Below are 27262 nucleotides of genomic sequence, written 5' to 3'. Positions count from 1 at the left end.
AGGGTGTTACATGTGGACTTCTAAATTTGGCCCAAAAAAAATTTAGCCCATGGCTGGAGATGACCTTATATTATTAGACTTGCGAGCTCTATATGCATGTTACATCAGTAAAGGTGTATTCAATTGATATTTTAAAATATTTTAAAGAATTTTAAAAGTCCAGGTGTATTCAATCACGATTTTATAGAAGTCTATTTGATTCTAGGTGTGTTCAATCTGGACTTTTTAAAGTCCATCCAAATTTGAATGTATTTAATCATGACTTTAAAAGACTCCATAAAAGTTTGGGTGTATTCACACAATTGGTGGATCTCGATTGATTCAAGACTAATTTTAGGATATGAAATTATTTTGCTTCGCCTTAGAGGTTTTGATAGATATATATTATGTTTATTCTCGAGATATGATTTCACCACCTCTACTACTACCATCTTTTCATGGATATCATCACCACCACTCCTGCCACTACCACTATCATCGTCACCACTGCATCAACCACCATCACCACCTCCATAGTCATCGCCACCATCACATCGCCACAGCCACCACCACCACCACCACCGCCACTCCCATCGTTGCCACCCCACCACCACCACCACCATTCTGTCAATCCTAGCGCCATCACATCACGACCACCACCGACCACGGCCACAGCCACCCCAGACACCACCACCACAACCTCCATCACCACCACCACCCCATCACCTTCACCAGACCACCACCACCACCACCCCTAGCACCACCGCCACCTCCACCACCCCTAGCACCCCCACCATCACCCCCACTGTCACCACCACCATTGCCGCCACAGCCACCGACACCACCACTACCACTCCTTATCGTCACCACCACCACTTGACATGGTCATTTCCACCACTCTCCCCACCACCATTCATAACTCTACCATTCCCATCATAATTGTCTCTACTACCATCACTAACGTCAAACATGATGGTCTACCACTATTTCAAATTTGTAGAATTTTATAATTAAAAAATCTATCAAACTCTATGATAAGATTCTAACAAATTTCATTACAATTCTTATAAATTCAATCAAAGTATATGTGGAATTTAAGAAAGTCAAATAAAAATTCATAGAGTTCTAACTACTTTATAATCTATTAAAATCTTAATTCAATACACCCCAAGACAATCTCTTAAAAATAACAGCAGAGACAAAATTGATGTGCATGGTTAATGTAAGAACAATCCGTGACATAAAAAAATATATAGTTCATAAACCACATTGTCGTTTTGTGACGAAAACCACTTTTCAAAGGCTTATTTATTGATTACCCCTTGTGCTTTGCTTGGTGTTGCATGTTTCCCCCCGAACTTTCAACTGACACAATTTTCCCCAATACTTGCATTTCATGTCTCACGTTATCCCATTTCGTCAATTTCTTCAATAAAACTGTTAAGTTGCTAATCTAACATGGTCATTTTAGTAATTTGAGTTATTAATAATTTAAAATCAAAATTAAATATAACAACAAACATATTAAAATGTTTAAATATTATCCATATATATAAAGTAAAAGGTAGAGAATTGTAAAACATTCAAAATACCAAAAAATTCTCTTGGTTAATCCAAACATTAAGAATTGATATTATTAATTAAATTATGATAATATGGTAAATTCACACTTTTCATATTTGAACAAATTAAAATTAAAAGAAAAATTAGATAATGAATTCTATTTTTATGAAACACAGTTATATATTATCTTTTTTAATTCTAAAATAAATTTTAGCGGAAGAGCGTGCAGTGTTGATATTAATATATTAAACGCTGCGTTTGTATGCCAAAACTCGTAAGAACAAAAAAATCTTGCTCAACGGATAAAACTGGCCGGGGGAAAGCCACGCTGCAAAGAATGGTCGATTCCAAGGTCCTCTAGACAGAGCTCATGAGGTGCTCCCCAAGATAAAGAAAAAGATATGCCAGTCCTTGTTCACCCCTGTAAGTCTTTCTCCTTCCCCGACTCATCTCTGCAGCTTAACAATTTGAACATACCAAGCAGAGCGCTTGCAAGCATCCCCAAATACTCAATTGCAAAGCGTCCAAGTTATAGCTCATTTTCCACTATTGGGTTGTCCAAAAGACTGAAAATTTCTAGGAATTTACCCATTTGGGGAAGCAAGCGCATTACTTTTTGCTCTAGGAGTGATGTATATGACGTTTTTTCCAGTACCCATTTGGCCAATAAGTCCGAAGGAGATGTAGTTGAAGAGAATGAAGAGCTTGAGTTGCTAGATAAGCCTTCCCCTATGCCTATTAATAATGGGTCTGTTTCAGAAGTAGATAAAGATTCTGAAAAACTTGATAATGATTCTGAGAAGCTTGATAAAGACGAGGCCTTAGCGCCTTTCTTGAAGTTTTTCACGCCAAGAGATTCTGCAGATGGAGATGGGGTAGAAGAAAAGGGAGGTGAGATAAGAGTTTTTGAGGAAAAAAGTGAATTGGATGATGAAAATGAGGAAGTTGAGAAGGTTAATGTTGAGTACTATGAACCAAAACCGGGTGATTTTGTGGTTGGCGTTGTTGTTTCGGGCAATGAGAATAAACTTGACGTGAATGTAGGAGCAGACTTATTGGGTACAATGTTGACTAAGGAGGTGCTGCCTTTGTATGACAAAGAGATGGACTACTTGTTATGTGATACGGATTATGATGCTGAAAAATTTATGGTTAGAGGGAAGATGGGAATTGTGAAAACTGAAGCTGTGGATGGGGGAGCAATTCCAGGGAGGCCTGTTGTTGAAACTGGAACTGTTTTGTTTGCTGAGGTTCTTGGAAGAACGCTTAGTGGTAGGCCTTTGCTTTCGACTAGGCGACTCTTCCGGCGAATTGCTTGGCATCGAGTGAGGCAGGTTCTTATCTTGCTTTTTCCTTTTTTCTGTTTAGTGAATATAGCAACTTATATGGTCAATTTAAGTGGTTGCTGCATGACTTCTTATGAGCTTTTTCGGAATATGTTGCCTCTGTCGCTGCATGTTTGGGACCATATTTATATCTTATAGGTTTATAGGAACCATACACTCTTTTGTTATCAAGATTCATGAACTTGATTTTCTCTTCACAACTACTTTGTTGGTGGCTGCATTTAGCTCATAATATCTTGCAGTGTTAAAGTTTGGTGAGGATGTAATCCAAACTTTCTTTGAAGCTTTTCTACTTGTTATACAGATAAAACAACTGAATGAACCTATTGAAGTTACAATTACAGAATGGAATACCGGAGGCCTTCTTACAAGAATTGAGGTTTGTGTCTGGCTTTTGAACATTGCTAAATGCAGTCATTTCAAGCCTAACATTTCTACAATTTGGATCTTCAGGGTCTGCGAGCTTTCCTCCCAAAAGCTGAGTTATTGAGTAAAGTGAACAACTTCACTGAACTCAAAGAGAATGTAAGTTGATGGTTGTGCGGAATTTTATATATTTATTGTTTCATGTAATGTTATTCATTTAGCTACTTTTCAGGTATGATTTGTATTTCTTTATGTTGATGCATTCAACCCATCAATCAATTCTAATATCATGTATGCACTGGAACTATTTATTGCTAGAACACTTTAAGTATGTGAAATGCATGAGTTCTATAACTTCTATGAGATGCCATCAGTATTATCAAGAGAAGATGGTATAAGAAAAATAGTTGGACGTTCTATAACATCAGTGGAGCTTGTGTTTACTGTAAGCACTTGTAATCACTGGACATAATCCATTAGACTCTGTTTTCTTACAACCGGTGTTTCGTAATGATATGGGCATGCTTGACTTGACTATGCTACTTGACTTGACTCTGTTTTCTTACAGCCAATTTCAAGAGTCGTTAGCTACTTGACTTGACTTGACTTGACTTGACTATGCTAATAATGGGGTCCATGACTTATTCACTATGTACTTGCAAAGATTTGTTTTGTTAGTCTGCTTCTTACACATTCTGTTTCCTAATGGTGTAGGTGGGATGCCGGATGCATGTGCAGATTACTCGCATGGATGAAGCTAAGAATGACTTAGTATTGAGTGAGAAAGAAGCTTGGGTGAGTTTCATATTTGAAATTTAATTTATTCATGCTCTTTTGTTGCATGCAATGTTCTCTCATTGTTTGTTCTTAGATTTTATGTTTTTATTTTTCTTAAAAACTAACCTCAGTTGGCAATATAATGTTGCAGGAAATGTTACATCTTAAAGAAGGAACACTTTTAGAAGGAACAATTAAGAAACTTTTTCCATATGGAGCCCAAGTGAGGATAGGCGAAACTAACAGGAGGTAAAGGACTTTCAAACTTACCTCAAAATTAGACTGGCTATATGGTTTCCCTGATTTTACCACTTTTTAAAGAAATGCTGTTTGTGTGTGGTGTACATTTCAAAGATTAGAAACACCAGGACATGAAAATAAAATTGTATGGGGTTTTCTTTGAAAGTATCTACGTGCATGGAAAAGATGAGAAGATAACTTTAATCTTCAGAAAGGAAATGAAATTTCCAAATTTTAAACTGTAAAGGCATGCAATTTTGTACCATTTTCACCTAGCAAGTTGTGGCAATGAGAGAATGAGTTATGAGTTGTCCTCAAAACTTTGAAGAACTTCTACTCATTCTTGAAGATTAAAACACATAAGAAATGTATCATAAAGACATTATTGTGGCAATGAGAATGTAAGTTGAAATAACTTGAAATGTATCATGGACTTTTTCTGCTTCCTCTAATGTAGATAGAGCCATGCAAGTTGAAATAACTTGAAATGGAGATAATCTTATCATTCAGTATGCTGGACGCACCTGCTAGGTTTCCTTTTTGTTATATTTTGTTTGAAGACTTCTTTTTCGTCTGAGTATAAAAGTTCTATGTAGTTGTCATTTCCTACTTACACCAGTTCTTGTGTTCACTTGGATCAATATTCTATTCAATTGTGTACTAATTATAAAATGCCACCCAGGTTGGTTCCTTGACTCTCTTTTTTTTGGTAAAGACGGGCTAGAAATTAGAGTTTAGATGGATAAACTTCTGAATGTCAACAGAACCTTGTAGGGAAACTTTTTGTGCGGTCACATTGTCAATAAAAAGTATAATATTCCTGAGGCTTATTCTTGTTGAATTTTATTGATTATATAATATCTTGATTGCATCAATTTGTATCCAAGACTATAGATGCATCAAACAAGCGAAATATGTGTCTCCTGTTTTCACTGGTGGATCGACAATTTGAACCTTCTTATTGTTTCTCAGTGGCTTGCTGCACATATCAAACATGACTCGTGGTCGAATTACCTCTGTCAGTGACATACTTAAGGTTAATGAGAAGATCAAAGTTCTGGTTGTGAAGTCAATGTTTCCTGACAAAATATCTCTCAGGTATACAAGGGGACGGGATGCTTAAATTTCAGTTCATTCATATTCCATACATTTGTGGTTGAGAAAATCTCCGTGATCTTTTTTCCTAGTAAATTCATAATGCTTTGGGCTATTCTGTAGCAATGTTTTCAACACCAGACTTAACTGGCCGATCCAATCTATTAAACAGGGAACTGGTCACACTTCCAATTTAGGCATAATGTATAACCCATTTTTGGTCAAATCATGAATTGAACCAGATTGACCAAAAGTTTGACCATTAAACTGGTGACTCGTTCTGATTTTTTTGACCCAGTCAAGATCTCTATTCCATATTCCATAAGATAATAAAATTGGTCTTTTCGGGAAAAAGAATGCATAAAGGGACATGAGAACGGATCTAAACAACAACTGACAAACCATTTTGTGTTATCATTGTGTCATTTATTATTTAAAAGAGATCTTTGCTCGGTTATATATTTCTTTCTTTGCCAAGAGAATCACATTGCTTCAGTTATTTGTTGGCCACAAAAATAAATTATTTGATACCTTGGCAGCCAGGCCATAATTGATGCTAACTCTTTCTTTTTCTTGGCAGTCTAGGCCCTAAACTCTGATTCTCTATGTAGGTTGATCATAAATGGATGATCATTCTGTTGAATTTGCCCATCATGTTGTGACTACATTTTAAAAGTCATGTACATTATCGGTTTACATAATGAACTGCAGAGCTTAATCATGCAGCAAAAAATGTTTAAACGGATATCAGTAACTGAGAAATACATTAAGGTGAATCAGTTTTCTTGTTTTATTTTTTCCCCCAACGGAAAGTACTTTATGATGAATAGATTGCCTGGAATGGTGGCAGTTTTCAGTTTGCCACTTAGGGCTCCCTCTGGTTCCAAAGTTATGAACTAGCTAATGTCTTTGCTGATTTCCTTTTACTTTTTTTTTTTTTCTGTTGAATTCATATTGTTGAACAATCCTAACTGATACAAATTCAACTTTGCTTGGCTTACAGCACTGCTGAACTTGAAAGTGAACCTGGCCTCTTTTTATTAAACAGAGAGGTATTTAAATTGTTCTTTCTGCTCAGAAATGAAATTACTCGTTTGGTCTGAGAATTGCTTGCATAACGATTTGTAATCTTAATAGAAAATTTCTTCCTTCTGGCAGCAAGTACTTTCAGAGGCTGAAATGATGGCAAAGAAGTACAGGCAAAAGCTGCCTGCTGTTCCCGGCAATCGTAAGTCAGAATCCCCTCAAAGCGATGCTCTACCTTTTGATAAATTAAGCATGTATGCAAATTGGAATGGTTCAAATTTGAAAAGGAGGAGTAAGAACAAAGCTGATGCTTATGGTCGCCTAGTGATACTGGCAATTTAAAAAAGCACTATTAAACTTTTCCATCCTTCTCGAAGCCATGCATCCCTCGAGAGGTAAAAAGAGCAAAATATTTTGTTTTAGGAGTAGTCTTAGATTGGTTTATTTACTTCATTTACCTCATGACCCGTTAGAAAATGTGCAGAACCAAAAAGTATGAGATGCTCACAGCAGAAAACATGATTATCAGTTTGAGTATTCTCATGAATTTTGTAAATCGTAATTTGTTATTTCCTCTTCTCTTTTACACTTCTTTCTTGTTATCTGAGTCTCCGAAGCATTCATTTGATTATTGTAATCTGATTCGTCACCCATGAAACTGATTTTAACACGCTTCCCAACCAACAAACTCTACTGAACTGGGCTGTGTAATGATGTTTTGCAGTTGATATATACATGCACTACGTCATCATTTGGCCCGTAGGGCCCGACCTGCTCTAAGGTTGGGTAGAGTTTGAGCTTAGGTTTTGAAACTTTGGCCCCTCCTCAGTCCGGTCCAACAAGGCCCACCCATGACCAAGCTCGAGTAATCCCGCTCATTGCCTTGTTTTTGGTTTCCCCTTATATTGCCTTATTTTCATTATAAACATTTACATAAATGTCAAGACATTTACTTAAATTTACAAAGCAAATAAAGAAGTAATCCTCATTTGGATTCAATAAATAAAAAACTAGAAAATCCAATTCCCAACTAATTAAAATATTAAAATCCAATTTTAGTATAAGATACAATTTATACCAATATTGATACCTCAATAAGTCAATGTATACTTTATACTAAAATCTCATAAAATAATATTTGATTATTTAAGTTGTAAGGAATATAAGCCGCCAAAAATATCATTGAAAACATTAGTATTTCAAGAGTCCATTTTTCATACTTGGTCTGATTTTGATAGAAAACTATTTTTCAAGTATGATATGCAGTAATAAGGCAAGGCAATATAAGACAAAAAAATAAAGGCAATGTGTGGCTTGCCCCTGGTTCGAAAAGGCCACATAGGCCCTGCCCTATGGGCAGACTCAGACTGATCCCTTTCAAATCTTGGCCTGGCTTGGCCTGAAAAAAGAACCCTTTATTACAAGGCCCGGCCCGATGACCCTCTATTACAACATTTTTACATGAAATTCTATTTTTAAATTCCACATACATTTGGTGCCTAAGATTGAATTAGATTGGATTGGTTAACTCACAAGATTCAAGTATGCTAATATCCTATCATTTTGTGGGGATTTAAAGGATACATTTCCCTCTTGACTAATCTTCTACCTTCAACTTGGGCAAAATCTGGCATTTGGCTTCTGTTTCTTCCTTCAACATGTCTTCAATCTAATGAGTTATCCAATTCAATCTTTAGCACCAAATATGGCCAGAGATAGATATAGAACTCAAAGAAATCTTTTCATTTGGAAATTTAAACACTCTTTTTGTTATTTGGTCACTCCTTTCCACCCGTTTGACTATTGTCTTTAATCCCAACTCAAAACTCAGAGTTGGGATACCCCCATTGAATACTCAGGTTTGCTCATCTCTGATAATTAAAATGCACTCTTTTCTTCTTCTTTATTATTATTTTGTTCTGGTTTTTTCTTTCTTTCCTTATTCATAGTGGTCTTTAAATGGCAATGATAAATTTTAACTTTCTTGGTTCCTTTCAGTTTCAGCTCAAATTTGGCTTCTAGTAGTGATATAGGTTTTGTTGGTAGGACGACCAAAGTTGCAGTTGGTTAACACAATTCCAAACCTAATTCAAAATCTTTAAATTTTTATTCATCAATGTCATGAATTTCTCTTATTAAAATTGGTAGCCAAATTTGTGAGTAATTTGATGTTCCTCTCAATGTTGGAAATCTAAGGCTTGAACTTGATTAAAATGTGCTAGGCCTATACTTATGACAACAAACAAACCCTAGTTTATAAATAACAATACCTCTTGCCATCACATATTTAAACAGATGTCAGTAGCTGCAGAATTCCACCTGTACTAGAGAACAAAACTAAGGATAACTATGAAGTTAAAAAATAAAATAAAAAATAAAAAATAAAAAATCAGAAAAATACAGACAAGATGAAAGGTTCAAGAAGAGTTAAAACAAGACAAATTTGGATGCACAGAATCTCTGTTCTTAAGAGTGATGACTAAATTAATGTATTATTTGTTGTTGTTTAGTCATTAAAAAGGCTTGGAAAAGAATCTGAAAAAAAAAATGCATATTTATGAAATGAAAATTTTCATATTGACCCAAAAGGTCTTCATTTTCTTGACCCACAGCAGGATTCCAGTAATATGTCTATTACCAACCCTAGCCTACTAATTAAGAAAATTAATTTATTTGCTATATTAGGGCACATACATTTGATCATAATTAGTCTGCAGCTCTTTTTGTCTTCTTCATGTTTTCTACTATTTCTTAAAGATTTATTTATTTTATTTGCAGTGAAATTGCTTTAAAATAAAATATCCCTAGACCAGGTTCAGGTTGTCATATGCCCTAAATAATTAGGGTTTGGGGCTCCATGAATTAAATTAAAAGACCTACAAGTCACCAAAAACAGCTTGGGTTGGGTTGCCAAATGTGATTATGAGGCGAGCCTTGTTTGGCCGCATACGACGTAATTTGTCTGTGAAGTGGGATTTCAAGATTTTATAATGATACATGATCCTTTAGGATCTTTACTTGCATTTGAAGATTAATACAAGTGTAATTAAACACTTCTTGAGAGAAGTGGGGAAATAAGCAAAGATTAGTATATAGTTCAAAATTTTGATCTTCTCCAGTATAACAAATGAACAATTGCTGGCATTTCGTGATGATTTTAATCAAAAAATGATGCAGAATTTTAGTACCAAAAGTACATGAGGCTCTGAGCTTGAATCAGCAGCAGAGTTAGAATTTTCGAACTTCACAAAATAAAATACAACATATAATGAGTGGTTTCACTACTAATAATATTGAGACCTTTTATATAAAACATAACACCTATCGAACTATAACACCTCAGACCTATCGAACCATAGAGGTGCATTATACTTAGAATTCAATCCTTGATGATATAATGTTATTAGTGAAAATATTAGAACAATATTTTTAAATACTTGCAGACCCAGGTGCATGCTGGTAGGCTAGCTCAAGTCCACTCCTACATTGGGCACTGACGACCCAGGAAAAATTAAACACAGAACAGAACCACCTTTTTAGAGGACGATAAAGCTCACAACTAATTTTTTAATGTACACCTTGTACAAATTAACTTTTAATATATTAGTACCCTTAATTTGAATATTATATACTGAGCAAAACAGCAGTACAATTATTAATATAGTATTTCAATTATTTTTGACATATGTTCATTTTCCTAAATCCTCAGAATTCATCCCAGGTGAGGGATAAGGTCATAAACTTAAATATATTTTTTTGGACAGCATCAGTGCATGGATTAATTATACTTGAAACTTAAGAAACATGAACCTGCATTTTCCTTTCATTAATATCTAATTACAAGCTTTTTTTTAAAAGATATTTAATTATACTTGATTTTATATAATCCCATCGTTGGTTGACTCTTCTTGGTATTTGAAAATTTTCATATGGTTGATGGCCCCTATCCTTAACTTGATGGATTTTGATCACTTGTGGCTTAAGTTTAGCTGACATGTGTAGTGAATGGACTATCTCACTTACGATGGATCTCAATCAATTTCACCCTCTCCTGTAGAACCAATTCCCCAAATATACTAGACGTAGATACTTTCCTTCCCGTACTATGCATGATTACTAATCAAGTTCATCTACATTAATTTCACTTGGAAATTAAGAGTAATTTTTTTTTAAGAGATCGAGATAAATATAGTAAATAGACATCTTAATTACTAGGGTTTGGCAACCGAACTAAGATGGAGCGGAAGAGAGATTTCGACCACTGGACAGACGTTATCGATGATTGCTTCAATTGACTATGATCGGTTCATTGAGAAATTAGTTCTGTGGTTCCAATTTCGACGAGAATTGGTGGCCTTCGTCAACAACTAGATCCAATGGCCTCTGTTCATAATTGAGAGAGAGAGAGAGAGAGAGAGAGTGAGAAGAATCGAGAAGTGGCAAGACAAAGAGAGATGCGGCAAGATTAGGGTTATACCTTCGTTTGTAGGGGCTCCAAGCTTCGATGGGGGCCATGACCTCACGTGTAGAAGAGAATGGCAAGACTAGTCAAATACAACATGCCGTACATATGTGTTTTTTTAGGTGAAATAATATAATTTGCTACTTCAAAACACCAGTTTAAGTTTTAAATTTAATGTTGGAATTATGTAATTTTAGTATTTTACTTCTAATTAGGCTTCCAGTGATTAAGGGTTTAAGGTAGTATTAAAAGCTGTTTTAGCTTTGTGATTAGAGTTATCCATATTACTATTCAATAATACTTTGTCTTTCCTTAATTATGCTATGTTATGTGTGCATGGAAAGACGAGTGAAGTATCGTAAAGTATCGACTCTATAGAAACACATGTTTGCAATCTATTTGGACAGACTAATATCAAGTACACTTGTTAAACTATTAAAATCATCATCACATGCCAAGAAAATAAAGGGCATAATTCAATTTATATTACTGGATTTTCTTTTGTTTCTTTGCAGTACCAAGAAGTATAATATTGGAAGCGGAATTTTAAAAAAGCTTGTTTGTCAGTATCAGTTTATACAGACACATTAATCAAAGCCTAAACTCTATGAAATTCAAAATAGCTGGTTTAGCAAGCACTATATATACTTCAGTGTATATACTTTTAGAAGGCAGAGAAAAAAAAAAGCATAATTAACTGGTGAAAGATAAAATGTGAAGGGGATGATTTGTGTATATAAGGAGAGCATGTCACATGAGTTTATATAAGGAGACCACTTGGGTTCACTTTCCAGGAATCCTATTCCATCTCTCTGCCTCTCTAGGGTTTATATATACTCTCCTTCTATTATTTCATCTCTTAAATAAGCTTATTTGAAGGTCCCATTGTGGGACTCATCCAATATTCTTTTTCAATGATCCAAATCATTTAATTTTGAAGTGTTACTCATAGATCATTTTTTGAAATATTAAAATGACTAATGGTCCACATAAGGGTGTGTATCAAATAAAAACGGGATGGGTCGCTCTCTCATCTTGTTTTTGACTAATAAAGAACGGGTTGATGTGGTGATAGAGGAAGTAACCGCTTTCGATCAATTTTTTGGATTTGGTAAGAATTGCTTTGCTAATAAGGCAAAGGAGACTAGCCTCGAGGGGTTTCCAAGGACTCCATGATCATTCGCTTTTGGGACGTTCATGGGCTTGGCTTCTGACGAACATTCGGTAACCTGAAGTTTTCTTCGTCAAGACAAGAGGCCGGTATGGGAGCAAGTTGGGTCCCGAGGCAGTTCTTTTTTGTTTTGTGTTCTTTTTTGTGGCTGTTCGTATTGGTGTTCCTTCATTTCTAACTCATTGCATATTGTACCAATCTCACGTTGTATAAAGTACAATGTTCTACTATGTTTACATAGGCGGTCTTCTTTGACAGAACCTGAGAGAGACGTTGGTGCTCTTTTGTTAGGTTTCGTTTTGCTTAAGCTTCTTTGTGTTTTGTTCATATGGATTGTTTGTCTTTGTGTACTTTTTTGGTTATGCTCGTTGTATGTTGAACAAAATCTCGCGTGTACAAAGGACTATGCTTACATATGAGGTCTTCTTTGACATAATTTGAGAGGCGTTGGTGTGCTCTTTTGATGGGTTCGTTTTGCTTCAGTTTGGTTCTTTGAGTTTTCCTACAGATTGTTCATCTTTGGTGTTCTTTTGGTTCTACCCTTGCATGTTGAACAAATCTTGCGTTGTACAAAGGACTATGTTTACATAGGAGCCCTTCTTTAACAAAATCAGAGAAGCGTTGGTGTGCTCTTTTGTTGGGTTTTATTAGTTTGTGTGTGTTGGCGGGGTAGATTTGTTTTAGAGGTGACTGTTCTGTGTTTTTGTTTTTTGTCTGGACTCTCTTATTAGTCTGTTGCATATGTAGTACTCTTTTCTCGTTTGGATTTTTCTGGGAATGTTTTAATGAGGCTATTGTTAACATATCGGCTCTTATGTAATGTTTATAGGTTATTAATTTATGTTCCTTTAAATAAATAAATAAAGGATGTGTATCAAATAAGCTTATCATGAGTGCTTCCTCCGTCAAAGTTCCTTGATACGTATCTAAGTCTGAAAAAGAAAAATAGAAGAGTAATAATGGATGAATCCTATCACAAACAATTGAAGCTTCAATGGACATTTGAGCAAATTATCGATTTTGACTTGAAAGTGCCAAAGTACAAGGACAATAACTAGGTTTTGCCCATGTATGGCCAATTTCCGTTCCAAAGGACACTAGTTAGAGCACCTTACGATCCTTCAGCCACCCACTTTAGGTTGGAAAAATGGTTTCCTAACTAAGAGCATCTCCAACCGATATGTCAAATTGCCACATAAAAGCAAAAATTGAAGGTTAAAGTTGATCCAACCAAATAGTCAAATCCTTATATAGATTTGAAAGTTGGAAGAGATATATCAAAAATAACATATCAAAAAGCTTGATGTCAAATGTTATTTTAATATTTTTTTAGTCTTGGATCCCACTATCATTTACTCTCTTTTAAAAATTTATGCATCATATGGGCCCTATTTGCTTTTAAAAAATAATTAATATGATATTTGACATTTTGAGTGGAGTTAAATTTTTTTTCAAAATATCAAATTTCCACATAAACCATCAAATTCAAATTTAAAATTTTGCATTTGACATCTTCCTCAAATATGCTCTAATTACTGTAACTCTTCTTAAATCAATTTTTGTTTTTTGTCACTTCCTCATAGGTGTAATGAAAACTTCTTGTGTGTGAGTGTGACATTAATGAAATGAATAATATCTCGTGCGGCTGAATTGCTACAAAACAGTCAAAACCTAAAGCCCTAAAGAAAACCCTAATCGTGCATTGTGCCCTAATATATTCCAAAACTCTCTCTCTCTCTCTCTCTCTCTCTCTCTCTCTCTCATGTGATCATGTAAATTTTTCTTTTGCTCCACTCCCAAAACAAACCCACTACCACCTCTACCTCGGAAACCAAATCACTGCCTCTCTACTTACATAATTTCACCCTCACCACAGTAAAAAAATAGTAAACCATAAGCTCCAATAAAAGTTCCTCTATTTCCACGCTACCCTTAAGCCCAACCCCTTATAATAACACCAAGGCCACGTTTAAGGCCGCATAGTTTATACCAGAAAAAGACATTGAAATTGGTTTGCTTACTCTAAACCCTTTTGCCTTTCACAATCTTCCATGCTCTCTCTCTCTCTCTCTCTCTCAAATTATCATCAAAGCCTTTCTCTTCCCTAGGCAGCTGGCAGTCTCCCTGTGCCACCCCATGCCCTAGACTCTGAATTTTTTGATTCTGTCTCGGCCTAAATGCAATTACCATCTTTGCATTACATTCATTTTAATTTTATTACTAAGGTTGGATGCCATCTATATCTATCACAATATACGAGCCTTGCTATTTTCTTTATGTTATTAATCACATATTTAATGGAAAGTGAGATTCTTAGATAAGAGTCTCACTTCTATTTAAAACATCATCGATAAAGTGATCCGTATCGTAAATGTGATTGAAGTAGTTTTATTTAGAACATTATCTAATTTTTATACCATTAATAAACTTATCAGTAAATGTGATTACTTATTAGGTCAGATGAATTTTTCTGATATTGTCCACCTAAGATTAATCTGGAGCGTTGGATCGAAACCTTATTTGGTATATATAAAGATTAATTCCAAATTCAACATCTAGGTTTGCAAGGTAAAGATTCCAAGTGTCACCTATCCATGACAATTGCATGAGCGGGAACAAATAGAGGAAAATGATATGAGCAACCCCACTTTGAGTTTGTCAGCAATGCCCCTAATAACTCAGAGAGAAAAATGAGGGACCACCTTCATTGACTAAGAAGGGTAATTTGGGAATCAGATTGATAGGTGGCGCTCAAGCACTTCACTACTAGGAAGTGTAGAGTAGAATAATTGGTAGTGATGGTTATATGAAAATATAAGGGTGGGATTTCAAAGCCTTGGAAACATAACACAAGCAAAGAGAAAGAGAAAGAGAAGAGAAATCTCTCTCTAGCTCCCTTAGACCTCAAAGCTTATAGTAACCACCGCCACCACCACCACAACTCCAACCTTGAAACCATTCAAACACATGGCTATCTGCACCATTAATTTCTGGTGCTGTTGACCAGAGCAGAGGAGACAGTTTAAACTTCAAACCTAAACTTTGTCATCTTCATCACCACCACCACAACAAGAACAAGAAGAGCAAGACCACCAGAGCTAGCTAGGTCTTGAAGATGAGAAAGAGCATTTTCAGGTAAAATAACATCACACTCAACCATTTTTGGTTTGACCAAATTCAACACTGTATATACAACTCTACTTAAAGATATGTGTGACACAAGCTTTTTTGTTCACATGCATGTTTAGTGCAACACCTTGTTGTAAAATTCAAGCATTCTCATCAACCACAGAAACCTCCTTCACATGCATGTTGTCTCCTTAGAGTAGACTTTCACCTTCATCTTCAACAACAAGAACAACCCCCCATTTTTCTTCTCCTTCTTCACCATTTAGCCTTCATTTTTCCCACAAGTACTCAAAAAATGGAACAAAACAGTACCCATTTTCTATTCTCCTTCACATTGTTGATTTACATGACCATGGCAAAAATCTTATTAGTTACCTCTTTGTCTTCTGATGGCCAAGCTCTTCTCTCCCTTCTGCCTGCAAAACAATCTTCTTCTTCTTCTTCTTCTGTGCTGTCTTCATGGGACCATCTAGTCAAACACCATGTTCATGGCAAGGCATAAGCTGCTCTCCCCAAAACAGAGTCATCTCACTCTCTCTCCCAACATTTTCCTCAACCTTTCCTCTTTGCCTCCACAGCTCTCTTCTCTCTCATATCTTCAGCTTCTCAACCTCTCCTCCACCAACATTTCAGGCACAATCCCTCCTTCCTTTGGCCAACTCACCCATCTTCGCCTCCTTGACCTCTCCGCCAATTCTCTCACTGGTTCCATTCCCCTAGAGCTGGGCAATCTCTCTGCTCTTCAGTTCCTCTTCTTGAATTCCAACAGATTGTCTGATAAAATGCCTCAGCAACTTGCTAACCTCACTTCACTTCAAGTCCTTTGCCTCCAAGACAATCTCATCAACGGTTCAATCCCATCACAACTGGGCTCTCTGGTCTCCCTCCAACAGTTTCGTGTCGGTGGGAATCCGTATATATCCGGAGAAATTCCATCACAGTTAGGCCTACTCACCAATCTCACAACCTTTGGTGCCGCGGCTACCAGGCTTTCGGGGACGATCCCATCCACATTTGGGAACTTAGTTAATCTCCAAACACTGGCTCTTTATGATACTGAAATAGTTGGCTCCATTCCCCCTGAACTTGGGCTCTGTTTGGAGCTGAGGAACTTGTATTTGCACATGAACAAGCTCACTGGTTCAATTCCTCCACAACTGGGAAAGTTGCAAAAGCTCACTAGCCTGCTTCTTTGGGGCAATGCATTATCAGGACCAATCCCAGCTCAGATTTCAAATTGTTCTTCACTTGTTATTCTGGATGCTTCTGCTAATGATCTCTCTAGCGCAATTCCAAGAGATATAGGGAAGCTGGTGGTTCTTGAACAGCTTCATCTTTCGGATAATTCGCTTACTGGGACAATACCATCTCAGCTGAGCAACTGTACAAGCCTTACTGCTCTTCAACTTGACAAGAACCAATTATCAGGTACAATTCCATGGCAAGTTGGTAATTTGAAATCCTTGCAGAGTTTCTTCTTGTGGGGTAATTTAGTATCTGGAACTATACCATCTTCATTCGGGAACTGCACTGAACTTTATGCACTTGATCTTTCAAGAAACAAGCTTACTGGGTCAATCCCAGAAGAGATTTTCAGTTTGAAGAAGCTGAGCAAGCTCTTGCTTCTGGGCAATTCCTTATCGGGCGGGTTGCTGCCAAGTGTTGCACATTGTCAATCTCTAGTCAGGTTAAGACTTGGAGAAAACCAGCTTTCAGGACAAATTCCTAAGGAGATAGGCCAACTGCAAAACCTTGTCTTTCTTGACTTGTACATGAATCATTTCTCTGGAGGCCTTCCAGTTGAGATTGCCAACATCACAGTTCTTGAACTATTGGATGTGCACAACAACTATATAAGTGGTGAAATTCCATCTGAGCTTGGGGAGCTTGTGAATATGGAGCAACTTGATCTCAGCCGAAACAGCTTCACTGGCGAAATTCCTTGGAGCTTTGGAAACTTAAGTTACTTGAACAAGCTCATCATCAACAATAATCTACTCACAGGCTCAATACCGAAATCTATTCGGAACTTGCAGAAGCTAACTTTGCTGGATTTGAGCTTCAACAGCCTCTCTGGTCCAATCCCACCTGAAATTGGTCATGTGACAAGCTTGACAATCAGTTTGGACTTGAGCTCAAATAGTTTTACAGGAGAAATCCCAGAGACAATGGAGGGTTTGACACAATTGCAATCATTGGATCTTTCTCATAATATGCTCTTTGGAAACATTAAGGTTCTTGGTTCTCTAACTAGTCTCACTTCTCTAAATATCTCCTGCAACAATTTCTCAGGTCCTATACCAGTAACGCCGTTCTTCAGAACTCTCTCTTCAAGTTCATATCTTAAGAACCCACATCTTTGTGAGTCTGCTGATGGGACTACTTGTTCTTCAAGTCTAATGCAGAAGAATGGTTTAAAATCCGCGAAAACTGTTGCTTTAATCTCTGTGATTCTGGCATCAGTAACCATAGCAGTTATTGCCTCATGGATTGTTGTTATGCGAAATCATAGGTATATGGTAAAGAAATCTTTAGGAGCATTGGCATCGTCATCGGGAGCTGAAGATTTCTCTTATCCGTGGACCTTCATCCCATTTCAGAAGCTAAATTTCACCATTGACAACATCTTGGATTGTCTCAAGGATGAAAATGTGATCGGGAAAGGTTGTTCTGGGATTGTCTATAAAGCTGAAATGCAGAACGGAGATTTGATTGCAGTGAAAAAGCTGTGGAAAACAAAACAAGAGGAAGAACCGATAGACTCTTTCGCTGCAGAAATTCAAATTCTTGGACACATTCGCCATCGGAACATTGTGAAGCTCCTAGGTTACTGTTCAAATAGAAGTGTGAAGCTGCTTCTATACAACTTCATTCCCAATGGTAATCTGCAACAGCTATTGCAAGGGAATAGGAACTTGGACTGGGAAACTAGGTACAAGATTGCAATTGGCTCAGCTCAAGGTTTAGCATACCTTCACCACGATTGCGTCCCGGCAATTCTTCACAGGGATGTGAAGTGCAATAACATACTCTTGGATTCAAAGTATGAAGCTTATCTCGCAGATTTTGGTCTGGCAAAGTTGATGAACTCTCCAACTTACCACCATGCAATGTCCAGAGTAGCTGGCTCTTATGGTTATATTGCACCAGGTAAGGGTGTTTCATTTTTTCTTTGAGAAGTTAATATAAATTGCAACACACTGCCCTTTCAAATTAACATTTGATATTTTCCTAGTTGGCTGTATAAGAAGAGTATTGATGATGCATGATTCTGCATCAAAGGTTGCATTAGAATATTTATAAAAATTTGTTCAATCTGGATGGCTCTTGTTATCCAAATACAAATAGATTGGTATTTATTTTGTCACAAGTCTTGGGAGTGATTATATTCTAACAAATAATCTCCATTATGAATGCAGAGTATGGATACACAATGAACATAACAGAGAAAAGTGATGTCTATAGCTATGGTGTGGTTTTGCTGGAGATCTTAAGCGGGCGTAGTGCTGTTCAGCCACAGATTGGTGATGGGCTACACATTGTTGAATGGGTGAAGAAGAAGATGGGAAGCTTCGAACCAGCTGTATCAATACTAGATGCAAAGCTCCAAGGTCTGCCAGATCAAATGGTGCAAGAGATGCTGCAAACACTCGGAATAGCAATGTTCTGCGTAAACTCTTCGCCAGCAGAACGGCCGACCATGAAGGAAGTGGTGGCATTGCTAATGGAGGTTAAGAGCCAACCTGAAGAATGGGGAAAAACTTCCCAACCCCTAATAAAGCAGTCTTCAGCTCAAAGTTAATTTTTATCCTCTTTTCTTTCTAAACCTTCCAAGGACATTAGTGAATTGATTTTCAATCCCAACATAAGAGAATATTACTATTGAGGGACATGAGGAAAGTTTGAGTAGTTATTTGAAAGGTGATGGGTTTAGGTTGCTTGTACAGTTTTGAGACGCCAATATGGTGAAAATGCTTCATGTCACACTTGCCTGCATTTCTTTTCTTTTTTTTTTTTTCACTATATTTTCATCATTTTCCTTATTCTTTTAAACCGTTATTAATTACCGTATTGTGAGAGAGACGTTATATATAACATGCATGTTCACTAGTTTTTTCATCTTAGTTTGAATTGCTGAAAATGTGGCTGAACCTTAGCATATCAGCAATTGCTTCTTTCAATCTTGTTTTTTTTTCCTTAACAATTTTGAAATACTTAATTTTAATTGATCACATATAGAATGAATATTCTAGATTCTATGTTGTCTAAATCTCTGCTTGTAACAATACAAAAGAAAAGCTGTCATTCCTCAACAAAAATCACAAACAGTATCAACAATTTTGGAGGCTAGGAGGAAGAGAATGGAAAAGCAGCTGCCCCACTTGTAGGCCCTGAATTGCAGCTTAAAAAGCAGACAGACAGAAACAGGGCATGCCTCCCTCTCTCTCCCCCACATGCTTAGCAGACACAAGATTTGTCTCCCATGTCTCTCAATTTCCTCACTTCGTTTGGTCCATGCCACTTGACCTTTTCAGAATTGATGGTTCAAAAAAGAATATAATCAAAATCAACTTTTATCATATATTATTTAAACATTGGAATATCAATAATTAATTCAATCAGCTTCTCTTTTTGTTGCTTTGATGGTCAACTCAAAATCCTCTCAGTCCGGATATGATGGCATAAATATGACCCAGAAAAGAAGGTGAAAGCACAGCAGATTTTGGAATAAGACTCAAAAGTCCTAGTTGAGAGGCTAAGTGGGATTGGAGGTAACAGGTTTGCAAGTCCCTTGAAAGCCAAAATTTTGTTATGCCTGATGACACAAAATTAAAGATGAAAAATGAAAAGTTAGAGCAGCAAAAGGAGGCCTTGGACGAGTTGTTAGTTGCTCTTAGAGTTGAAGCCTAACGACTCGTCCAAAACTACTTCTGCTGCTCTAACTTTTAATTTTGTCTCATCAGCTGTCTTTGATTTGTATATAACCAAAATTTCACTTCCAAGAAACTTGTAAACTTGTTTTCTCCTGACAGCCTCTTTTAACAATGGCGAAATTTTGGTTAGGGATCGATTTCTAAGACAAGCCAGAGACACGGTGAGGGAGCTCTCACAAGGGAGAGAGGTCTTTTTCCCTTACTTCACAAGATTGTTGAAGGCAGGATATATGTGAAACAAATGATGCGACACATCAAATAAGAAAACTGACTTAATGAGCCATCATTTTTAGGAATTTTCATATTTTGATTTGGTGGAATTTGATTTTCTAGTATTTTATTTGAATCCAAATGGGGATACTTCCTTATTTACATTGTAAACTTAAGTAAATTGAGTAATATAAAATAAATAAAAGTGAACAAAGAAAATATATGCATCTACTAGATCCATCCATCCATCCCCCCATGCGATTAATATGAATAGGGGTAGAATGTGGTTAACATGCAGAAGATGGTAGGTGAAGATGGTGATTTTTCATTTTGTTTGACTGAATTAAATGGATGCAATGCTAGTTCCACAAGAATTGGATGCTTCAAATATCACTCTTAACTCTCCACATGGGTAAAGATTATTGTTGGATTTCTTTTTTTGGTAGGGGTTAATTGAGTAAAAACGCTGCATTTTCATTATAAAAAATAATAATTTCTGTGTTTTTTTTATACAAATTTATAAATAAACCCAATCCTAGACATGTATTTATAAAAAAATCCAAACACTATTTAAAATAGAAACACACCCAAAATCAACCCCAAAGTCAACTTTTTGGGTGTGTTTATAAATGGGTTTTGAGTGTGTGTAATGATGGGTTTTGGGTGTGTTTATATGTTTAAATAGTGTTTTTTTTTAATTTCAACATTTTGGGTGTTTTAGTGAAATAACCATCTCTCTGATGTGGTCAAATAAATAATTTCATTAATAGTATAAAAAATATGAAAAATTGGACTAAGTGTGATCAATAAACTTGTTATCTACCGGTGTGATAAGACTTAGTATGTGCGAGAGTGACATTCTTTTTCTTGTAGAGTGTAGGTGCAAAATTAAAGAATGAAAATTAAGACTAATGGCCACCAACGGCCATTGAGATTATCACTAGTAATTCAATCACTAAATACTTATTTTGGCACTAGCCTTGCATCCATTCAATTCAGTCAAACCAAATGAAAAATCACCATCTTCACCTACCATCTTCTGCATGTTAACCACATTCTACCCTACTCACATTAATCGCATTAGGAGGACTGATGCATATGTTTTCAATCACTAAATACCCCCTCCCTCTCCTCTCTACCTCGCATCTTTCTTTCCTGATTGTAGTTTTCAGAATTTCTACTGCAGTCTCTAGCAAAGTTTTTATTTGCAACGTCAAAGATAATGTAATGCTAGAGCACTGATAGAATTGGGGGCACCCTATATAAATATATATATATATATATATATATATATATATCCCCAATTCTATCAATGCTCCAGCATTACATTATGAAGGGACTTGCAAACTTGCACCATTTCATTTGAAATACTCCAATCTAGTCTATGTCACATCCTTATAAATGAAAATACAGTACTCCAATCTCCTCTATGTTACACTAGCTTAGGAAAAATTATACTTTCAAAAATGTAATCCAAGCTTTCCTTTATACTTTAAAAAATGTAAATGAAGTTTTCCTGGTAAAATAGAGGTAATCCACTAGTCTGTTTGTGACAATGTTTCAGTTTTATCGTTATCGAAACCATAGGCAATAGAAATTTCCTAAATTAAGGTGTCTCATATGGAGGAGATTAGAGTATTTCAATATATAACTTCACAACAGTAGAAGTTGCACCATTTCATTTGTAGAACAGTCATCCTCCCCAGCTCTGTTCCCACCATTATAAGTTTCTTTTCTACCAAACCAATGAGCAATACAAAGAAATAACTTTACTTAAGCAATTGGACGACATAATCTGTTCAATGATATCTTAATTCTCTTAATATCTTCTTCTTTTTATATATTATTCAATTCAGTCAACTGATTCTAGACATTATGGCACAGCAAAATCATCAAGGTGGAGTCAGGTAAATTCATATTTTGGAGCCTCCACAATTGGAAGGCCACCATAGAGTAGTTCCAAGGACTAATCTAGATAGCCCATGCCCACCACATGACAAACCATGTCCTCTTCTGCAAACCTATTAATGCTTCAACATACTTGTGCCAATTGGTTTTTCTTTATCCATCTTCTTTTGGTCTCTTCTATGCTACACCTGTGGGGTCCTAGCGTGTGAAAGAAAAGGAGAATATACAATCAAATGAACTCGAATACTGGCCAGCACATTCACTTATCAAAATCTAGTACCATCATTTCTGTTTCTAAATTGATGCAGGACAGAAAATAATATGGATAGAGGATAAAGATAAGTAGAAAAAAGAAGAGAGAGAGAGAGAGAGATTGAATATGAGAAGTAACAAAACAGGAGAGGGAATTAGGATAAACTCAGAGTCAACTTGAAGCCACCTATCAAAATAAGACCTAAGGAAACCCCCAAAATCAATTATACAAATTTATAAATAAACCCATCCTAAACATGTATTTATAAAAAAATCAAAATTTAAACAAGAAACACACCCAAAATCAACCCTAAAGTCAACTAAATATGCTTGGGTTTTTTTAAATTTCAACCCCTATTTTGGGTATTTTAGTGAAACTCCCAATAAATTAAGCACCTGAAAATAATTCAATACAACAGTAACAAGTGAAACGAAATAAATCATTTTTAAATCCTAATATAGTCAACATAATATCGGAGCTTTGCACCTATGCCTAAAATAAATGCAAATCTCATTCACCTGTCAACGATACTCTCAAATCATAAAATGAAAAAATACAAAAAAAGGGTTTTAGCAAAACTATTGCTAGCCGTTTTAGTTAGTTTAGCAGCTGTTTCTTTACTTAAACTTGGTTCCTGTGCCTCATTCTAAAAAGTTCTTAAATACCACCTCAAACAGGTTTGGATTGGAGGATTCTCTTGTACATTCTTATTCTCTTATTTATTCAATAGTGATTGCATTGAAATAATTTTATTTTTTTTAAACACTAAGCATAGTGCTAAACTATTTAGGAACTATTTCATTCAAAATGACAAAAAGAAAATGTCATTAACAAGCTAAACTCAAGAAATGCTTCTTAAGAAAAATATTTAAAAATAAAGGATGAAACAATGAATATTATTTCTCAGGCGTTTCCAGCACCAGGTAATTTCCAGAAGCCTTTTTCACTGATTCCCTATATGGGTTTGTCAACTTTAGATAACCTGTTCTAAGCATCAGCCTTTATATTACATATCTGTATTAGTATCAAATTTCCTTCTTCCAGAATTTGCAAATACACCCAAATTGTGGGGGAACAAGATTTTATTTTCTTCTACATTTGCAGAGCAATCAATCAGAGCTTCGTATGAGAAACAGTAGTGCAGAAGAGGAATTTCAATGTCTGTATTCACCAGTGAAAAAAGAGGACTTCCAAAATAATGTGACCCATCTTAAGATAACCCTTCATAAGAACTCTTAATCAAATCATTTAAGCTATCTTGGATCATCAATTACCAAACAAAAGTGTTTAGATTTAACCAAAACTTCCATTTTTTCAGACTACTGCCACCAACCACAGTTTAGTACCAGGAAAGAAGATAGTGCACTTGTGCACTAAAAAGATCAGTTCAGGTCCTACCTGAATTTGATGAGGGATGCTGGAAAAATATGGAAAACACACACAGGGAAGAATGACTAAGGGAAAAAGAAATTGTAAGAATCGAAATCAACAAAATTAATTAAATATAAGAAGAAGATGAATGAACAGTAACAAACCAGACATGCATTTGTAACATATCTGCACTTTTACTTTTCTGAAGAATCATATTGGAATGTAGGTCTCCCTAGAAGTTTTATTTGATTTAGCTACTTTCCCAAGAGTTGGAGCAAACTTTCAAAATTATCTAGGTTATCCAAAAGAAGTCCAGTTCCTGATCAATAGTGGTAAACTTTTCAATATTTTGCGGTTTTTTTTATGGTTAAAAAGATAACTGAGATTGACAGATACAAGAATCAATTATGCAAGCCTGTCGCCCTTCATGGACCTTGTGGCCCTTCATGGACCTTGCAGTTTTTTTCTAATGACATCTGAGGGATATTTGGCAACTCACAATGTGTTCCACCACTAGCCCTCAAGCTCCCAAACATAAATTAAGAGATAATTTAAGAGTCTTAGCTAACTATCCTCAAAGCTCCTGTACCTCTTAAAGATTGGGGCATTCTCTAACTATATATTATTGGTTCTTGCTTTGAATTATGCAAACAAACAAGAAAGTTTATAGAAATGAGTACCAACTGATGTAGTGGGTGATGTTTGCACATTTCCTTCTGCAGAGTGACAACATTAGGGTATGGTTGTGATCATGCAGCAGCATAGGTTTTGGGTCCTCAACACCAGAGACTGGAAAATATGGATTCTGACGAAAAATAATCAATTGTTTTGGGAAAGGCAATGGCTCCATCAGGCTTTAAAAAAAACCTTTCATTTGTGCCTTACTTGTATCTTAAGTAAGATCCTTATCGTTGCTAGATGTTTCTGGAATGAACTAACTTGTTTAGTTGGTTTTCCTGGGTATTTGATTGGTAGCAACTAATCTTACTGGTAGGAATAGGATCTAATTGCCAGGTCCTATCTAATGGATTTCGCCTTTACAAATAACAATGCCAATATAACTTAAATACCCGCAAAATATGTAGGCACCATATCACTAATAACTCTTTATACCATTCAGTTGACTGGTTTCATCTACTCTTAGAATAAATGATACTAAAAACGAAAAAACATAAGGATTATAGACATGGTATAAAAAAAATCCTACAATTTCTGAACAATGCATAAGACAAATAGAAAGAATGCAATTTAGAACATGAACTGCAGAGCACCAATTTCCACAATTAGCAAGATTTGAATAATTTATTTCCTTTCTTGTAAAATACAAACAGCCAATTATTCAAACAATCATCCGTAATTTAGTACCACCAACTCTTTGCCTAACTTGTCGTCAAAAATCAGAAATTACATAATCAAAACATAAACGAATTGATTGAAACACGAAAAAGGGGGCAAAACCTCATATCCACCAACCTCATTATCACTCATCCAACTGTTTCAGCTCAGCCTTCAACTGCTCAATCTTGAGCCCCATCGCCCTCTGCAATGCTGCCTTTTTGTCCTCCGGCGACTTAGCCAATAGCCCATCAAACAGGTCCAGCACTTCCTTCACAGCAGTTCGAGCACACTCAGCCTCTTCATCAAAATAAACAGTCTCTTTGGACTCCATGGCCATCTCTATCTCCTCCCTTGCCTCTGCAAACTTGAGGTTGATCATGTCCACCTCTTTGTTCTGATCAAACCCATCCGCCCCACCGCTGAATTGTCTCAGATTATGACGATTTATGAACTGGGACGGTGAGTTTGAGAACGTCAAGTGAAGAAAATGGGGGGAATTTGTGGTGGGTTTGTGAAGAAGAAGCCTCAGGAGTCTTGGGTTTCGGCAATGGAGCTGAGTCTGAAACGCACTGAGCCAGACTCGTTGTGAGCGAGTTGAGGGAAAAGAGCTTTGGAGAACCATTGAAAGAGCGTCTGAAAAGCAATTTGCAAAGCGAAGCTTGTGAATGTTGATAATGCATTTTCTCTCTCTCCCAATTTGCAGAAGAGGAAATGTATGGAATTACTGAAGCAAAGAGAGGAGAGACTTAAAACCCCCCATCATCAGTCTCTACCCAATTAAACCCTAAAATTTGACAAAATTAAAAATTAAAAATTAATCCCAAAAAATATATTTCTGAACATTTTTCTTTCCAAATATATATATGTTCTCGTAAAGGATATACTACTTTAATTTAATATAAACTACAGAAATATTCTACTTTAATTTAAAAATTATAAGTGTTTAAATCAATAAACTTCTAGTTCACGATATTATATGCTTCATTTGTCCTTCTCTAGTAAGAGTAATACTCAAACTCAAACTCATTCCTAAACTCGAATAAATCTCACAGACCTATGCTTATCTCGGCTCAACTCAACTCGCTATTGCTTTTATTTATTTATTATTATTATAAAAATTATAGGATTGCATTCGTAATTCAGTCAAAATACCACTAGTCACAAAGGGTCAATACAAACTAGCTACAAAGCGCCATACAATAACGGAGTAATCTAACATCAAATTTAAGACAATATGGTGCACCTCCACTAATGATCATGTAGGATCGAAAAAACTCTGTCATAGACATCCCAACTAAGATTGCAAACTTAAAATAATTAATAAGATATAAAGCTTGAAAAAACCAAGTCATAACAATACATATAAAAGTCTCACAAATGAGAGATGAAAAGCTCTCACAAAAGGATATGTGAAAACTACATAGAGAACCCAAAGAGTCTCTGCAACTTCCAAACATAAAGAAACCGCAAAAAGGATGGTGATGGAGATCTGACATTGAAATGCAGGTGGAGATCTGCCGTTGAGACGCAACCGCTGTGATGGTTGGAGGAAAATCATAATAAAACAAAGACAAATAGGGAAAATTTTGTCTCTAAAAATGGTGGAAGAGAAGAGGGGAGAGGGGAGGAGGAACAATGGTTTCCTCCCTTCTCAAAGTGAAAATGGCTCTAGGAGTTTTTTTGAGAAAGAGGGACTAGGGTTTCTCTTGGCTCAAATTCATGTCAGTTTTGGTTGTGCTCACATTTTACCAAATGTTTTGCATATTGTCGTCACCTTGACAAGACAATTTGCCGACTATCAGGGGAGAGAAATGACAGTTATTCAAAAACAACGTGAATTAGTGTGGAATGCATCCATTTTTGTCTTATCAAGATAATTCATATGTAAGTTATAAATATGCTAGCATCGATCGACATCCCAAGAGCAAAACCCATCCACCACATGGTACTAAGTGACTATTATGATTATCTTTTGCATGCATGAAGTATGAGTGGCAACTGGCCGGTTCAGAGCCGGATATGACAATACCATTCTTCGTGCCCACTCCATAATCTCACCTCAATCCTTGCCCCTATACCCGGTTTGGGGAATCC

At 36.1% G+C, this 27262-nt stretch overlaps 3 protein-coding genes across 3 annotated transcripts; 2 read left to right on the top strand and 1 right to left on the bottom strand.

Annotated features, from left to right (window-relative positions):
* The first annotated feature begins 1825 nt into the window (after positions 1–1825).
* Positions 1826–6980, top strand: PDE338 (Nucleic acid-binding proteins superfamily). The gene is made up of 8 exons (XM_008239235.3): positions 1826–2876; positions 3193–3267; positions 3342–3413; positions 3969–4049; positions 4183–4280; positions 5244–5369; positions 6370–6418; positions 6525–6980. Exons 1-8 carry the CDS (start codon positions 1944–1946, stop codon positions 6732–6734), a joined length of 1644 nt encoding a protein of 547 aa, XP_008237457.2. The 5' UTR covers positions 1826–1943; the 3' UTR covers positions 6735–6980.
* Positions 6981–15688: 8708 nt separating this feature from the next.
* Positions 15689–19138, top strand: LOC103336207 (Leucine-rich receptor-like protein kinase family protein). The gene is made up of 2 exons (XM_008239234.2): positions 15689–18304; positions 18574–19138. Exons 1-2 carry the CDS (start codon positions 15937–15939, stop codon positions 18954–18956), a joined length of 2751 nt encoding a protein of 916 aa, XP_008237456.2. The 5' UTR covers positions 15689–15936; the 3' UTR covers positions 18957–19138.
* A 2907-nt stretch (positions 19139–22045) lies between these two features.
* On the bottom strand, positions 22046–26046 carry LOC103336206 (embryogenesis-like protein). The gene is given in 3 exon segments (XM_089055558.1): positions 22046–22404; positions 25304–25703; positions 25705–26046. Coding segments are annotated over 2 exon segments (537 nt in total). The 5' UTR covers positions 25849–26046; the 3' UTR covers positions 22046–22404; positions 25304–25310.
* Between the last annotated feature and the right edge of the window lie 1216 nt (positions 26047–27262).

The sequence above is a fragment of the Prunus mume genome, linkage group LG6 (assembly GCF_029339155.1).
Source record: "Prunus mume cultivar Tortuosa linkage group LG6, ASM2933915v1, whole genome shotgun sequence".
Taxonomy (NCBI): domain Eukaryota; kingdom Viridiplantae; phylum Streptophyta; class Magnoliopsida; order Rosales; family Rosaceae; genus Prunus; species Prunus mume.
This window is presented reverse-complemented; position numbering and strand designations above follow the sequence as displayed.

Bases quoted from the DNA above. Each gene is read 5' to 3' on its own strand.
- LOC103336207 (XM_008239234.2), top strand. From the start codon at position 15,937: ATGCCTCAGCAACTTGCTAACCTCACTTCACTTCAAGTCCTTTGCCTC. The intron at 18,305-18,573 runs GTAAGGGTGTTT...TTATGAATGCAG, and splicing joins TTATGGTTATATTGCACCAG to AGTATGGATACACAATGAAC.
- PDE338 (XM_008239235.3), top strand. From the start codon at position 1,944: ATGCCAGTCCTTGTTCACCCCTGTAAGTCTTTCTCCTTCCCCGACTCA. The intron at 3,268-3,341 runs GTTTGTGTCTGG...TTGGATCTTCAG, and splicing joins GCCTTCTTACAAGAATTGAG to GGTCTGCGAGCTTTCCTCCC. The intron at 4,281-5,243 runs GTAAAGGACTTT...ATTGTTTCTCAG, and splicing joins ATAGGCGAAACTAACAGGAG to TGGCTTGCTGCACATATCAA.